General features: G+C 39.4%; 1 protein-coding gene across 1 annotated transcript in view; it reads left to right on the forward strand.

The window, feature by feature from the left end:
• The window catches only part of THSD4 (thrombospondin type 1 domain containing 4), a 686,742-nt gene that overhangs the window by 37,534 nt on the left and 633,720 nt on the right, over nucleotides 1–15,488 (forward strand). The window contains exon 3 of the mRNA XM_050796270.1: nucleotides 1,447–1,516. Coding sequence (XP_050652227.1) covers nucleotides 1,447–1,516 — 70 coding nt within the window. The remainder of the gene's footprint in view (nucleotides 1–1,446; nucleotides 1,517–15,488) is intronic.

The following is a 15,488-nucleotide window of genomic DNA, read 5'->3' on the forward strand; positions in this document are numbered from 1 at the left end:
CTTTGGAATGTGTGCATACTTAGTACCCATGTTCTCAGCTCTGGATCCTCAGCTGCAACTCCATGACTACAGCCATCTTCCCTGCTTCTCACCACATTGCACAGTCTCTAGCCAGTCTGTCCATGTCCGTTCTGTGTGGTCTGCTGGGTCACTTACTTACAAAACAGGAGCTGGGGTGGAATTTTGGATTCTTAGAAATGGTGGATGCTTCATCGAACTCCACAAGACCTAACCCCCAACTTCAGGCAGGTTTTGCTCATCTCCACACTGACGTGGTGGTTTTTCTTGGTCTGGGGCAGTGTTTCACATCTCTCAGTTGTGTTGCAAGTCTCAAAAAGGTTGGGAACCACTATATTATTTAACTTAGGTTAAATACGGTTTGACAAATGGTCAAAAGATAGAGCAGCCTCATTGCAGGGATGCTTAAAATAATGACACTGATGATTTGAAATCACGAGACCTTGGGCATTTAAATTAATTGACAATACTTGTCTCGCCTTTGGTCCGAGGTTACATTTCCAATCACATTCAGGTGGGACTTGGGGCAGGAGAGGGAGTGAAAGATCTAGGTTTTCCTCTGACTCAGAGGAGCTACATTCCAGATTGCCTGGTCAACTCTACTCCTTCCCTCACCTTCTTAACTTACTAACCATGCCAATTGTTTTACCTCTGTCATATTCAATGATCCTCACAGAAGGTGAGAATGTTTGAGGCATGAAAATGCTAACTGACCCGAGATCACCCAGATGGGAATGATGGAGCTGGGATTCTAGCCTGGCTCCATGCCTTCTCCAGCACACCCTGCTGTCTCAGCCGGCTCCTATTTCCCCACCTCCTCTTTATTTGATGACATTCCCTAATCAGGGCTGGTGACAGTGAGGCTTAGCACAGCTAATCCCACCCATGGAGAACATATGTGACATCAAAAGGCTGGAAAGAGGCAGAGGAATGGTTCCCAGGAAAGCATGAGCTGTAAGGAGAGGAACTTCTCTGGCAGGCTCAAAGGCCACACGTTTCCCTGAGCCTACCACCCGTGAAGGACCGCATGTGGGCTGCACTAGCACTCCCTCTGCCAGGCATGGTGCATCCTCTTACTCAGTTCTCCCCTGAACCTCTGAGCCAGTTCCAGTTCCTGTTGTTATCCCCATTTTTCGGGGGAGGAGACTGAGACTTAGAGAGGTTAAAGCTCTGACCTAGAACACCCCTGCGGGTAAGCAGGAAGGCTGGGATGTGATCCCACACCTCCCCCATACCATGCCTTGCCACAGCACCATGCTGCCTCCCTCCTATGGGGCCGACACTTTGTGTCTTCACTGGGTCATGTCCCAGGGCCTGGGTTGGGCTGTTCCCCCCCATCCACTGATGAGATGGTGATGCTGCCTTCCACTGGGTGCTGTTGCCTGGAACATACTCACCATCTTGCCTGTTGCTATTTTCCCTTTTCAGTGTCCTGGGTTCCCTCCTGCTGCTTGGATTCCAGTTCGTGTGCCCACAGTCCTCCACTCAACACAGGAAGGTAAGCCATGGCCATCCAGAGGTTTTCTTCTCTGCCCAAGAGGCTAGGGTCACTCTGGTCACTGCCCTGAACTTTGTTCTATTTGAAGGTGAGTCACCACTGATCCTGAAAGGAAGCACAATTTACAGAATGTGGAGTGTACTATTCTGTTCTCACATTGCTATAAAGAAATACCTGAGAGTGGGAAATTTACAAAGAGGTTTTATTGGCCCACAGTTCCGCAGGCTGTACAGGAAGCATGATGCTGGCCATCTGCGTGGCTTCTGTGGAGGCCTCAGGAAGCTTACAATTATGATGGAAGACAAAGTGGGAACAGCACTTCACATGGCTGGAGAAGAAGCAAGAGAGAGAACGGGGAGGTGCCATACACTTTTAAACAACCAGATCTCACGAGAACTCATTTTTGCCATGACTGCACCAAGGGGGATAGTGTTAAACCATGAGGAACCATCCCTATGATCCAATCACCTTCCACCAGGCCCCGCCTCCAACATTGGAGATTACAATTGGACATGAGATTTGGGTGGGGACACAGATCCGAACCCTATCATGGAGCTTAAAATGTGAAGCTGGCGCCTGGAGTCGGTCTCTGATTTGAGAGCAATGGCAGCTTTGCAACATGTGTTCGCTACAATGGACAGCTGAGAGGTCAGTGAGAGCACTCTACAAAGGCATGGGCAGGGCTTAAGGAACCCACTTGGAAATGGAGGAGACCAGTATGGAGCTTTTACCCTCTCTCTTGGGGCACCTTCAAGGTCAAGGGCAGGGATAGAGCTGCAGCTGTAGCTGTGGCTGTTGCTATGCAAGAGAACCCCCTGACAGGGAGTCATGATCTTCAGTAGAGGGACACAGTCACTGCCAACCGATGGCCAGGCAGGGATGGAACTGCGAAATAAGAACCTCACCTTCTCTTTCCTCTCACCCCTCATTTCCTGTTGGTGACTCCCTTTGGCCAAACCGAGCAGAAGACAGAAGATAAGAAGGCTTTGATGCAGTCCCCAAAGGCCAGCCTCCTGGGCCACAGGACTGGGTGGAGAAGGGTAGACAGCATCTAAAGGAGCAAATGGACAGTATTGCATACACTTCCCTTCAGGCTTTGTGTGTTTTATAGTAAATGAACCATCCACCATTGCCTGAATAAGCCTAGTGCTGCCCTACAACCGAGCAGGTCCTTGATCAATGTTTCCTTAGAAACAATGCATGACAGGACTCTTAGAAAGTCCCTAGAAGCCCTTCCTGCTACCTAGGAGCTCCTCCTGTCTACCTGGAATCAAATTCAGACTCCTGAGAAGAGATCAGTTATTTGTATCCAAGTGTGACCAAGTTGGTTGACTCCTTTCCTGAGAGAGGCTTTTCTTTTCTTTTTCTTTGTTTTTGAGATGGAGTTTCGCTCTTGTCACCCAGGCTGGAGTGCAATGGCACGATCTCAGCTCACTGCAACCTCCGCCTCCCGGGTTCAAGTGATTCTTCTGCCTCATCCTCCCGAGTAGCTGAGATTACAGGCCTGCGCCACCACACCCAGCTGCTTTTTGTTGTTTTAACAGTAGAGACGGGGTTTCACCATGTTGGCAGGCTAGTCTCGAACTCCTGACCTCAATCAGGTGATTGATCCACCCACCTCAGCCTCCCAGAGTGCTGGGATTATAGGCGTGAGCCACTGCACCGACCTGAGAAAGGATTTTCATAGGGGAAATTTAGGACAGAAGGGGGCCAAGAAAAAAGAGTATGCACACATATTTGGCTAAATATGACCCTTCTTGGGAGCAGTTCTTCGTGTTTTTATCTGATTATAGTCTAATTTATTTTCTGTTTCGGTCTGTTTTTCTGGACCAAGTATAAACCTCTACTGTACTGTATCTCCTACTAGGATGTCAACTCCATGAAAGTAGGAACTTACTGGTCTTGTTCATGGCCCTATTCCTAGCTCCTAGAATAGAGCCTGGCATGTTGTAGGTGCTCAATAAAATCCTTGTTGAATGACTAACTGACTGAATGGAAAACCTGGCCAAGGTCTAAGCATCATTTCATTGGATTCACCTGGAAATTTGCACCGCCCCCCCACCCCGCTTACCCTGCTGCATCATCTCTATTCATAATATCAGGACTCAGAAAGGACAACTGCCTACTTTTATTATGAAGTTATATTATTTATTAATGTTTAGAATTACCAGGTTTGTTAATCCTAACAGTTGAATCAATGTACTGTGTTCCTCTTGTTGTTGTTGCTCAAATAGGCTATCATAACTGAAAATACCTTATACATGATCAATTTACTTTGCTGTCTCCTGTAATTTTTCAAGTTAACCTGAATGATATGTGAGTAACCTGAACAAAAGGTCCCCAAATAGGTATTACTCTCATCTTTCTTCAAGTGTTTGCTCTGAGAAATGGGGAAAAAAAGATTTATAAGTTATTTTATCATTAAAATTTTTTAATTGATGTAGTAATTGTACAGATTTATGCATACAATTTGGTGTTTCAATACATGTGTATTATATAATGATCAAATCAGGGTATTTAGCATTCTAGTCACCTCATGCACTTATCTTTTTTTTTTTTTTGGTGAGAACATTGAAAAGCCTCTCTTCTAGCTATTTTGTCATATATAATACCTTACCGTTAACCATCATCAAGCTACTGTGTAATAGAACACCAGAACTTACTCCCCCTGTCTTTGGTAACTTTGTACCCATTGACCAACCTCTCCCCACTCTCCCCTCTTTTCTTTCCCCTCTTCTCCTCAGTCTCTGGTAACCTCTGTTCTCCTTTCTGCTTCTATATCAACTCTTTTTTTTTTTTTTCAGATTCCACATATGAGTGAGATCTGTGATATTTGTCTTTCTGTGTCCAGCTTATTTCACTTTAAACATAATAACCTCCAGGTCCATCCATGTTGTCCCAAATGAAAAGATTTCATTCTTTTTAATGGCCAAATAATATTTCCATTGTGTATATATACACCACATTTTCTTTGCTGTTCATTTGTTGTTGGACACTTGGACTGAATCCATACTTTGGTTAATGTGAATAGTGCTGCAGTAAACATAGGGGCACAGATGTTTCTTGAACATTCTGATTTCATTTCCTTTGGATATATATGCAATAGTGGGATTGCTGGATCCTATGGTGGTTCTATTTTTAGTTTATTAAGGAGCCTCCTAATGTTGTCCATGGTGGCTGTACTAATTTACAGTCCCACCAACAGTACGTAAGTGCTCGTTTTCTTCCATATCCTTACCAAACACTTGTTTTATCTTTTATCTTTATTTATTTATTTATTTTTTTGATAGAGTCTTGCATTGCCTTTCCGGGCTGGAGTGCAGTGGCGCGATCTCAACTCACTGCAACCTCCGCCTCCTGGGCTCAAGTGATTCTCCTGCCTCAGCCTCCTGAGTGGCTGGGATTACAGGCATGTACCACCACATCTGGCTAATTTTGTATTTTTAGTAGAGACAGGGTTTCTCCATGTTGATCAGGCTGGTCTTGAAATCCTGACCTCAGGTGATCCACCCACCTCAGCCTTCCAAAGTGTTGGGATTACAGGCAGGAGCCACCGCACCTGGCCAACACTTGTTTTCTTTTGTTGTTTTGATAATAGCAGTTCTAACTGGAGGGAGGTGGTATCTCACTGTTGTTTTGATTTGCATTTCCCTGATGATTAGTGATGTTGAGCCTTTGAAAATATATTTTTTGGTCATTTGTATGTCTTCTTTTGATAAATGTCTATTCAGATCATTTGCCTATTTAATCAGATTGTTGAGTTGTTTTTTTTTGTTTTGTTTTGTTTTGTTTTATTTTCGATGTTGAGTTATTTAAGTTCCTTATATATTCCGGATATTAGCTCCTTGTCAGATGTATAGTTGCAAGTATTTTCTGCCATTCTGTACGTTGTCTTTTCAGTTTATTGTGGAAATTTACACCCCCTCACTTCACTGTTTCCATTGCCGTGCAGAAGCAAAGTTTGATGTCATTCCATTTGTTTATCTTTGCTTTTGTTTCCTGTGCTTTTGAGATCTTATTTCTAAAATCCTTGCTCAGCCCAGTGTCATAAACCATTTCCCTTATGTTTTATTCTAGTAGTTTCATAATTTTGGGTTTTGTATTGAATCTTTAATCCATTTTTAGTTGGTCTTAGTAGGTAGGGGTCTAGTCTCTTCTTCTCAGGTGGATATCTAGTTTTCCCAGCATTATTTATTGAAGAGATTGTCTTTTCCTCAATATGTGTTCCTGGCAGCTTTGTTGCCAGGTGGTGTGTGAATTCATTTCTGGCCTCTCTATTCTGTTCCATTGGCCTGTGTGTCTGTTTCATGCCAGTAGCATGCTGCTTTGGTTACTGCAGATGTGTAGTATATTTTGAAGTCAGGTAGTGTGATGCTTCCTTTTGCTCAGGATTACTGTGGCTATTTTGGATCTTTTGTGGTTCCATATGAATTTTAGGATTATTTTTTCAGTTTCTGTGAATAATGTCATTATTTTGATAAGAACTGCATTAAATCTGTAAATTGCTTTGGCTTGCATGGCCATTTTAACAATATTAATTCTTCCAATCTATGAACATGGGATATTATTCCATTGTTTTTAAAGTTTTCAATGTAGAGATCTTTTACCTCCTTACTTAAGTTTATTCCTAGGTATCTTATTTTAGTTTGTGTATACTATTGTAATTGGAATAATTTTCTTGATTTCTTTTTCAGATAGTTTGTAGTTAGCATACGGAAATGCTACTGATTTTTGAATTTTGATTTTTTGTGTCCTCTGACTTTACTGAATTAATTAGTTCTAAGAGTTTTTTGGTAGAGTCTTTAGAGTTTTCTGTATGTCAGATTGTGTCATTGCAAACAGGGACAATATGATTTCCTTCTTTCCAATTTGGATGCCCTTTATTTTTTTCTCTTGCCTAATTACTCTGGCTAGGATTCCCTATGTTGATTAGGGTGGTGAAGGTGGGCATCCTTACCTTGTTCCTGTTCTTAGAGGAAAAGGTGAAAGCTTTGCTCAGTATAATGTTCATATAATTTATACTATTCAGTATACATTATCCAGTATAATGTTAGCTGTGGCTTTGTCATATATGACCTTTATTGTGTTATGGTACATACCTTCTATACTTAATTTGTTGACAGTTATTATCATGAAGGAATGTTGAATTTTGTCAGTTGCTTTTTCTGCATCTTTTGAAATGATCATATGATTTTTGTCTTTCTTTTTGTTCATGTGGTGTGTCACATGTATTGATTTACATATGTTGAATCATCCTTCCATCCCTGGGATGAATCTCATTTGATATTAGTGAATAATCTTTATAATATGCTATTGAATTCAGTTTGCTAGTGTGTTTTTGAGAATTTTTGCATCTATGTTCATCAGAAATATTGGCTTATAGTTTTCTTTTTTTGTTGTATCCTTGTCTGGTTTTGGAATCAGGATAATGCTGGTCTTATAAAATGAATTTAGAAGTGTTTCCCCTTCTTCAATTTTCTGGAATAGTTTGAAGAGAATTGGTATTGGTTCTTCTTTAAATTGTTTGTAGAATAGAGCAGTGAAGCCATCTGGTCCTGGGTTTTATTTTGATTAAAGACATTTTATTACTGATTCAACTTCCTTACATGCTATCGATCTCTTCAGATTTCCTGTCTTTTCATAATTTAATCTTGGTAGGTTGTATATGTCCAGGAATTTATCCATTTCTTCTGTGTCCTTAAATTTATTGTATAGTTGTTCATAATAGTCTTTTTCTGTTTATCAGTTGTCATGTCTCCTTTTTCATACCTGATTTTATTTATTTGAGTCTTTTCTCTTTTTTTTTCTTAGTTAGTGTATCTAAAGTTTGTCATTTTTGTTCGCTGTTTCAAAACACGAACTCTTTATTTTTTGATCTTTAATTTGTGTGTGTGTGTGTCTTTCGTTCATTTCTACTCTGAGCTTTATTATTTCCTTCCTTCTACCAATTTTGGGTTTAGTTTGTTCTTGAGGTTCATGGTTAAATTATTTATTAGAAATCTTTCTTGTTTTTTGAAGTAGGAGTTACAGGAGGTAATGGAGAAAAGCACCAAAAAACCTATTAACCATTCTTGCTTGTCTGAAGGAATTTTTAAATTTCCCTTTTAATTTCTTCTACTGGTTATGTAGAAGCATGTTGTTTAATGTTTATGTATTTGTAAGGTTTTCAAAGATTTTCTGGTTGATTTCTAGTTTTACTCCATGGTGGTGTGAAAAGATACATGTTACATTATCTTTTTAAATTTGTTAAGACTTGTTTTGTGACCTGACATGTGATCTAACTGGGGAATGTTCCATGTGCAATTGAGAAGAATGAGTATTCTGCATCTCTTGGATGGAATGTTCCATAATTATCTGTTAGGTCCATTTGGTCTGTGGTACAGTCTAAGTCCAGCTTTTCTTTGTTGATTGTCTGTCTGGGTGATCTGTCTGTTGTTGAAAGTGGGGTGTTGAAGACCCCTTCTACCATTGTATTGCAGTCTATCTCTAATATTGATATAATAATATTTGCTTTATATATTTAGATGCTCCAGTGTTGGGTGCATACATATTTATAATTGTTATATCCTCTTATTGAAGTGACCCCTTTATCATTGTATAATGACCTTCTTTTTACAGTTTTGGATTTCAAGTCTATTTCATCTGATGTAAGAATGGCTGCTCCTGCTTGCCTTTGGTTTCCGTTTGCATGGAATATGTTTTTCTACCTCTTCACTTTCAGTCTGTGTTTGTCTTTAATGGCGAGGTGAGTTTCTTTTAGGCACCATATAGTTGGATCTTGTTTTGTTTTAATCCATTCAGCCACTCTATTTTTTTAAATTAGAGCATTTAATCCATTTACATTCAAGGTTGTTATTGATAGGTAAGGTTTTCTGCCATTTCGTTAATTGTTTCCTGGTTATTTTGAAGATCCTTTGTTTCTTTCTTCCTTGCTTGTTTACATGTGTGGTTTAGTGGGTTACTGTGGTGCTAAGCTTTGTTTCTTTTCTCATGTTTATTTGTGTATCTGTTGTAATTTCTTTCTTTGTGGTTACCATGGGGGTAGCATAAACAGTTATAATAGACTATTTCAAGCTTAAAACAACTTAACTTTAGTTGCATTAAAGTACTTTACATTTTTCCTTCACCCCCAATTTGTGTTTTGGTTGCGTTAATTTACATCTATATCTTTTGTATGTTCCTCAGCCACTAATTGCAGTTGTTGATGTTTTTGACTTTTTTTGGCTTTAAACCTTCATACTAGAGAACTGAAAGATTTTCATAACACCATTACAGGACTAGGGTATTCAGAGTATGACTATGGATTTACCCAGACTGGTTTTGTATTTTCACATGTTTTCATCATGGTAATTATTGTCTTTCTGTTTCCAGCTATAGCAATTCCATAAGGATTTCTCGATGAATTCTCTCAGTTTTTGCTTGTCTGGGAAGACCTTTATTTCTTCTTCATTTCTGAAAACCAGCTTTGCTGGAAATAGTATTCTTAGCTGGTTGACAGCTTGTTCTTCTTTCAACACTTTGAATAGATCATTTCATTCTCTCCTGGCCTGCAAGGTTTCTGCTAAAAAAAAATCTGCTGGTAGTCTAATGGAGATACTCTTACATGTAACTTATATGTAACTTGATGTTTTTCTCTTGAAGCTTTTAGAATTCTGTCTTTGACTTTTGGCAGTTTGTTTGTAATGTGCCTCAGAGAGGATTTTTGGGAGTTGAATCTCACTAAAGACATTTGACCTTCCTGAATATGGATGTCTACATCTCTCCCAAGACTTAGAGAGTATTGTTGTTGTGGTTAAATCAATTTCCCGTGCCTTTCTCCGTTTCTTCTCTTTCTGAAGTCCTATAATGCAAATATTTGTTCCCTTAATGGTGTCCCATAAGTCCCATGTGCTTTCTTTGTTCTTGTTAATTCTTATTTCTTTTTTCCCTTCCGACTGGGTTATTTCAAAAAGTTTGCCTTCAAGTTCAGAAATTCTTTCTTCTGCTTGATCTGGTCTGTTGTTGAAGCTCTTAATTGTATTTTTTAATTCATTCATTGAATTCATTAGCTCTAAGATTTATTTGGTTCTTTTTTATATATCTGTCTCTTTATTGAATTTCTAATTCAGCTTATGAATTGTTTTCCTGATTTCATTGACTTGTTTGTCTGTATTCTTTTGTATCTTACTGAGTTTCCTTAAAATCATTATTTTGAATTGCTTTTTGGGCATTTCATAAATATCCTTTTCTTTGGGGTCAGTTAATGAAGACTCATTATGCTCCTTTAGGGGTACAATATTTCCTTGCTGTTTCATGTTTCTTGTATCCCTATGTTGATGTCTGTGCATCTAGTAAAACAGTCATTTTTGTAATTTTATGGATTCACTTTCGTAGGAAGAGCCTTTTCCCTGCAGATGGATCCGGAGGTGTTGGTCAGGAATGGTATGTTGACTTTGGTTCTGGGTGGATTCAGTAACATGGTCTCTATACAGATTTTTCAGCTGTGATCCTCATCTGTGGTATCTGCAATTTTCTCAATGGCCTAGGCTGTAGGAATTTGTGATGCAGTGGTGCAGGTTTGCTGGCAGTGGGGGTGCCAGGTTGCTTGTCAGGCTGAGCACGTGTGGGTGTGGTGGGCCAGCAGGCTGTTTGGTGGGCTTTCCAGGCAGGTGGAGCCACTGCTGCACTGGCTGTTGAGTTGTGGTGTGGTGTGCTGCGTGGCTGCATGGGGCTCTTTCTGGGCCACCTCCAGTCAAGCTGTCAGGCCAAGGGTGTGTGGAGGGGGGCCTGAGTGGTTACATGGTGCTTTCTCTGCGGGGAGAGGGAGGTGAGACATCTCTAGGCCAGCTATTGGACCAGAGGTGGCTGGGCAGCTGTGCCAGGATCTCACCAGTGGGTAGAGCCACTTTCAAGCTGGCTGTTATGATGGGTGTGAGAGCACATGAGCTGGGTGACTTCACAGGGTTTCCCCACTGTGAAGGTTTCCTTGTTTCCCTGGGGAATAGGGTACCTGATGAATTCAGATGTTGTGGTCTTGGTTGTTCCTTTGGGCCTAGGCTCTGGGCAGCTGGCGTATTGGTGCTGCAGGCACCCTTATGAATGTAGTGGAATGACGGTGGAACCTCAGAGATGGAGGGGATTGGTGGCTACTGACCCCCAACACAAGATGCACTCCAGCAATGGGTCAAGTTTCAAGATGGCACCATGCTGTAGCAGGTTAGGTCATGGGGGTAGGAATGCCAAAGTGGTTCCTGTTCTGGGGCAATGCAGCCACATGAACTCCCAGTAACTCTCCACGCAGGTTTCTGGTCCTGTAAGTATCGGGAGACCCTTTTATAGCAATGACTGTTCCTGTCTGTGGAGGTGATGGGGCGAAGGATTCCAGCTTACTTTTTCCCCGTGAGAAGAAGTTTCCCTGGCTCTGAGCTGATCCTGGTGGGGGATAGCATATGGCAGAGGGAGGATATCTCATTTCCCTCTCTGCGGTGCTATCCTGCGCTTCCGTGCTCTATAGAAATTTTGTTGCTACCCCGGCACTTTCCAGTGTAATTCATTAGTAATTCCAGTCAAAGCATAGTTTATTTATTGTTTTGGTACCTTTTTGTGTCATGCAACTCTGGTTGGCCATCATGCTGACATCACTCTGTAAGTTACTCTAGAATGTTTAATTTAAAAACTGAGCAAGAAGTATCACATCTTGGGATATAGTACCTCCTTGTCAAAGTAGTATTAAGAACTTTGTAGTAGAAAGATAGATTAAACCTTTTCCTCAGAATCATGTGGAGATTACTTTATATAGAGAACATACATTTTAGAATAGTTTTTGAATATAATAAATATGTGTACTTGTTATCTTGGCCACCAAGGTCATTGCCATTCACTCAAGACAAGAAAGGATTCACTGCTTTCCTTGGTGGTGAGTTTCTTTTTGATGTTTTATCAGAGCTTTGTGGAACTGTGGCTGTCATCCTGGTTATGTGCTCAAAAACTTGGCAGCAGAAGCAGTACTAGCAGTAGTAACATCCATTTTTTCCTGCAGGATGTGAAATGAGGAAATGCTTATTAAAACAGGAGTCAACATGTTTTTAAATAAAGGGTTGTTGTGAACATTTTAGGCTTTCTGTGCTATAAAGTCTGTCACAATTCTTCAATTGTGCTTTTGCAGCACAAAGGCAGCCATAGACAATGTGTAAATGAATAAGCATGGCTGTGTTCCAATAAAACTTTATTTACAAAAACAGGTGGTGAGCCAGATTTGGCCCATGGGACACAGTTTGCCAACTCTTGCTCTAAAGTCAGGATAGAAAGGCGTTAACTGCAAGTATACATGTTTTGGAATTGGAAGTTGGAAATTTTCTGCTCCTGGGACTTTAAGAAACACAGAAGATTTTGGGAAAAAGTATTTTTTTCATCAAAGCATGAGACTTACGATTGTGATCAAATTGTTTTCATTACTTAGATAATCATAATTGAATTTTTGCTGACCCATTGTTTTGTGGCAAAATCTACTTGCAGTCTTTAGCAAACAGCTGGGGCATAAAGAATTAGAAAACCATTTATGGTAAATTCTTAAGAGACAACATTATTAATTTGTATACACTGTAGTTTAGTATGTATATGAAAACTGCTACTAAAAGACATCACTTTTTTTTCTCAGCACAATGGTGTGTCCAACTTTAGCATATGGAAGCATTTCTACAGTGTAAGTTATTTGAGGAAAAGACATAATTTGTAAATGCTGTCAAGTAAACTATGCATTTCCACATGCTGCTTGGGTGACTTGATACATCTCTGCAAAAACTGTCCCATAACAGAGCAGGAAAAGAGGACCCTGGTGCAGAGTTTAAGTAGCTCTTTCCAGATGTTTCTGCCTAGAAGTCGTCCTCATGTTCCTGCAATATGAACAGTATCACAAAGAGCTGTTCAACGTCCATTCTTGGCAATTAATTAAAGATACTTGGCAAATGACTATATTTTTAAAACTTTCTGTGGCTTCATTTGTGGATAAAGTGAAACCAAGAGTAGGAAAAAACTTGAGCAAGACTTTAATAAAACAATAAGTTATTAGTAAGGGAAAATATGTCCATTGTAGAATGCTTTAAAATTAATGAACTGTTCTACTGTCTGCCCAGCAGACACTCCACGAACAAGTTGTTTTACAAGTCATAATGTGTATGGTCAACATACTGTACGCAGAAAAGATTGTAAGACATTGTATTTTTTAGTTCCACATATGAAAAATCATACATACACTTTAATCACAACTGCTCAAACTTTTTTTGTTAACTTTTTAAATGAAAAATACTTATGTTTATTATAGAGAATTTAGAAACAATGAAAACTAGAGGAACCAAAATCTCATTGTCACGGCCACCAGCCAAGGGGAGCTGCTTTTTTAAACTGTTATTTATAGAAACTCGAAGAGAACAGAGATACTGCAGAATGAAATAAGGGTGAGGTAAAATATTTGTCTTGCTAACCGATAAGCAAGTCACAATGCGAACAGAGGAGGACCTCGTGATGGGTTACAGGCACTATTAATGCAGTAGGATGTGCAACTAGTGACTTTAGATTGCCCCTTGACAATGTCTTGCAGTTGGATGTTGAACAGAAAGCCTATAGAAGGGAAAAGGTTTCAGGTTACATAAAACTCAAATTATTGCTTCTATATTCAATAGGAAGAAAGGAAAAAACAGTAATGCACCTAGAGGAAAACATATGAGAATAGCTTCATAATTTCAGGTAGGCAAAGGTTCTTAAACAAGATACAAAAGTCAGTAACCAAAAAAAAAAAAAAAAAAAAAAAAAAAAAAAAAAAAAAAAATCAGTAACCATAAAAGAATTGTACTACATTTGAGTTGAGGATGTTTAAAAATGGAAACACATCATAAAAAAAGTGAAAAGATAAACCATGGACAGGGTAAAGACATTACAACAATATATTTGGTAAGAGATTTTTATTCAGAATATATAAAGAACCCCTACAGATCATTAAGAAAAAGTTAAGCCATTCAATTTAAATGGCTTAAACAGACAGTTCATATGAGGGGATATCCAAATAGCTGCTAAGCATATGAAAAGGTAGTCAATCAAAATCATTAGTCCTTAGGTAACTACAAATTAAAATCTCAGTGTGACACTATCAGAATGGCTGAAATGAAAAACACTACCAAGTGTTGGTGAGGATAGGGAGCAATTGGAACTTTCATACACTGCTGGTGGGAGTTTAAATGGTAAATCACTTTGAAAAACTGTCATTGTATCTTAAAGCTAAACATTGCCCATGCTATGATCTGGCTACGGTATTCTTAGGTATTTAGCCAAGATAAATATGGACATATATCCACCAAAACACATGGATAACAATGTTCATAGTAGTTTCATTTACAATAACTGCAAACTGGAAATAACCCAAAAGTCTGTCAATAAGAGAATGGAGAAATACATTATAGTATGTTTATACAAGAGAAAACCAAACAACAGTAAAGAGAAAATAACTTGTTTCTAGCCAAGATAAAGCAGCAGGGATTGGATTTACCTTCTCACTTGAAACAACCAAAAATACCCAGATAACATATATGAAATAATGTTTTTCAAAACCTGGAACTTTAGACAACAAAAGATAGTTATCACTGAGAGATAGAAAATAAATGAATTAAGTCATAAAATGTCCCCAGCTTACTGCCTTGGGAGTTTCCTAGTCTTGCTGCAGGGAGGGGTATGCTAGGCAGAACCTATTAGACATATTGAGTTAAGGGGATAGACTTAAGAGTCCAGCAAGATGGCTGGGCATGGTGGCTCAAGCCTGTAATCCCAGCACTTTGGGAAGCCAAGGCAGGTGGATCACCTGAGGTCAGGAGTTCAAGACCAGACTGGCCAACATGGTGAAACCCCATCTCTATCAAAAGTACAAACGTTAGCCAGGCATAATGGTGAGTGCCTGTAATCCCAGCTACTCGGGAGGCTGAAGCGGGAGAATCTCTTGAACCCAGGAGGCAGAGGTTGCAGTCAACCGAGATCTTACTGGGCAACAGAGTAAGACTTTGTCTAGGAAAAAAAAAAAAAAAGAGTCCAGCAAGACCAAGTGATGATGGTCTGCAGGACAGAGTACCAGAGAGGAGAGAACTACACAGACAGAAGACTATGGAGCTCTGCAGGAGATCCTCCATAAGGATGCAGCATACGAGTGATCAGCACACACATTTGAGGAAGCAATCTGAGGTTGAGGAAAGAATCTTCCAAGAGAATGAAAAAGAACAGTGCCCAACATTCATTCAGGACCAAGAACAGTGACTGTTCCCACTAGGCATACTTTAAAAACTCATAATCCAGGAGGCATTAAATAGAATACTCAGGAAGCTTTCCCCTCAGTATTGGGGGAATAGTTAACCCTAGACTGTGTCCTGCTCTGGATCTAATAAATTATAACATCTATACTGAAATGATTAATCTGTTTCTAAATAACTGTATCCTAGCACAAAGTATGGGAATATAAAAATATCCAGCACCCAACAAGGTACAATTCAAGATGTCTAGCATTTAGTCAAAGATTACCAGGCTTGCACAGAAGCAAAAAATATTAACATTATTCCCCATAATGAAGAGAATAATCACTCAATTGAAAGCAATTCAGAACTGGCACATATTTTAGAATATGGAAACAAAGATATTAAAAATTAATAAAACCATATTCCATATATACATAAAGTTAAGTAGAAGCATGGAAGATGTTAAAAAGACACCCAAATCTAACTTCTTGAGATGAAAATGAAAGATCTGAGATGAAAAATATACTGGATGGGATTAATGGCAGATTAGACATTGCAGAAGAAAAAAACAAGTGAACTTGAAGATATTACAGCAGAAACTCTCCAAAGTGAAATATAAAAAGGAAAAATAGAATTCAAAAAAGATGAACAGAGCATCAGTGAACTCTGGGACTACTTCAGGTTGGCTAATATATGGGCAATTAGAGTACCAAAAGGAGAAGAGA

The sequence above is a fragment of the Macaca thibetana genome, chromosome 7 (assembly GCF_024542745.1).
Source record: "Macaca thibetana thibetana isolate TM-01 chromosome 7, ASM2454274v1, whole genome shotgun sequence".
NCBI lineage: Eukaryota > Metazoa > Chordata > Mammalia > Primates > Cercopithecidae > Macaca > Macaca thibetana.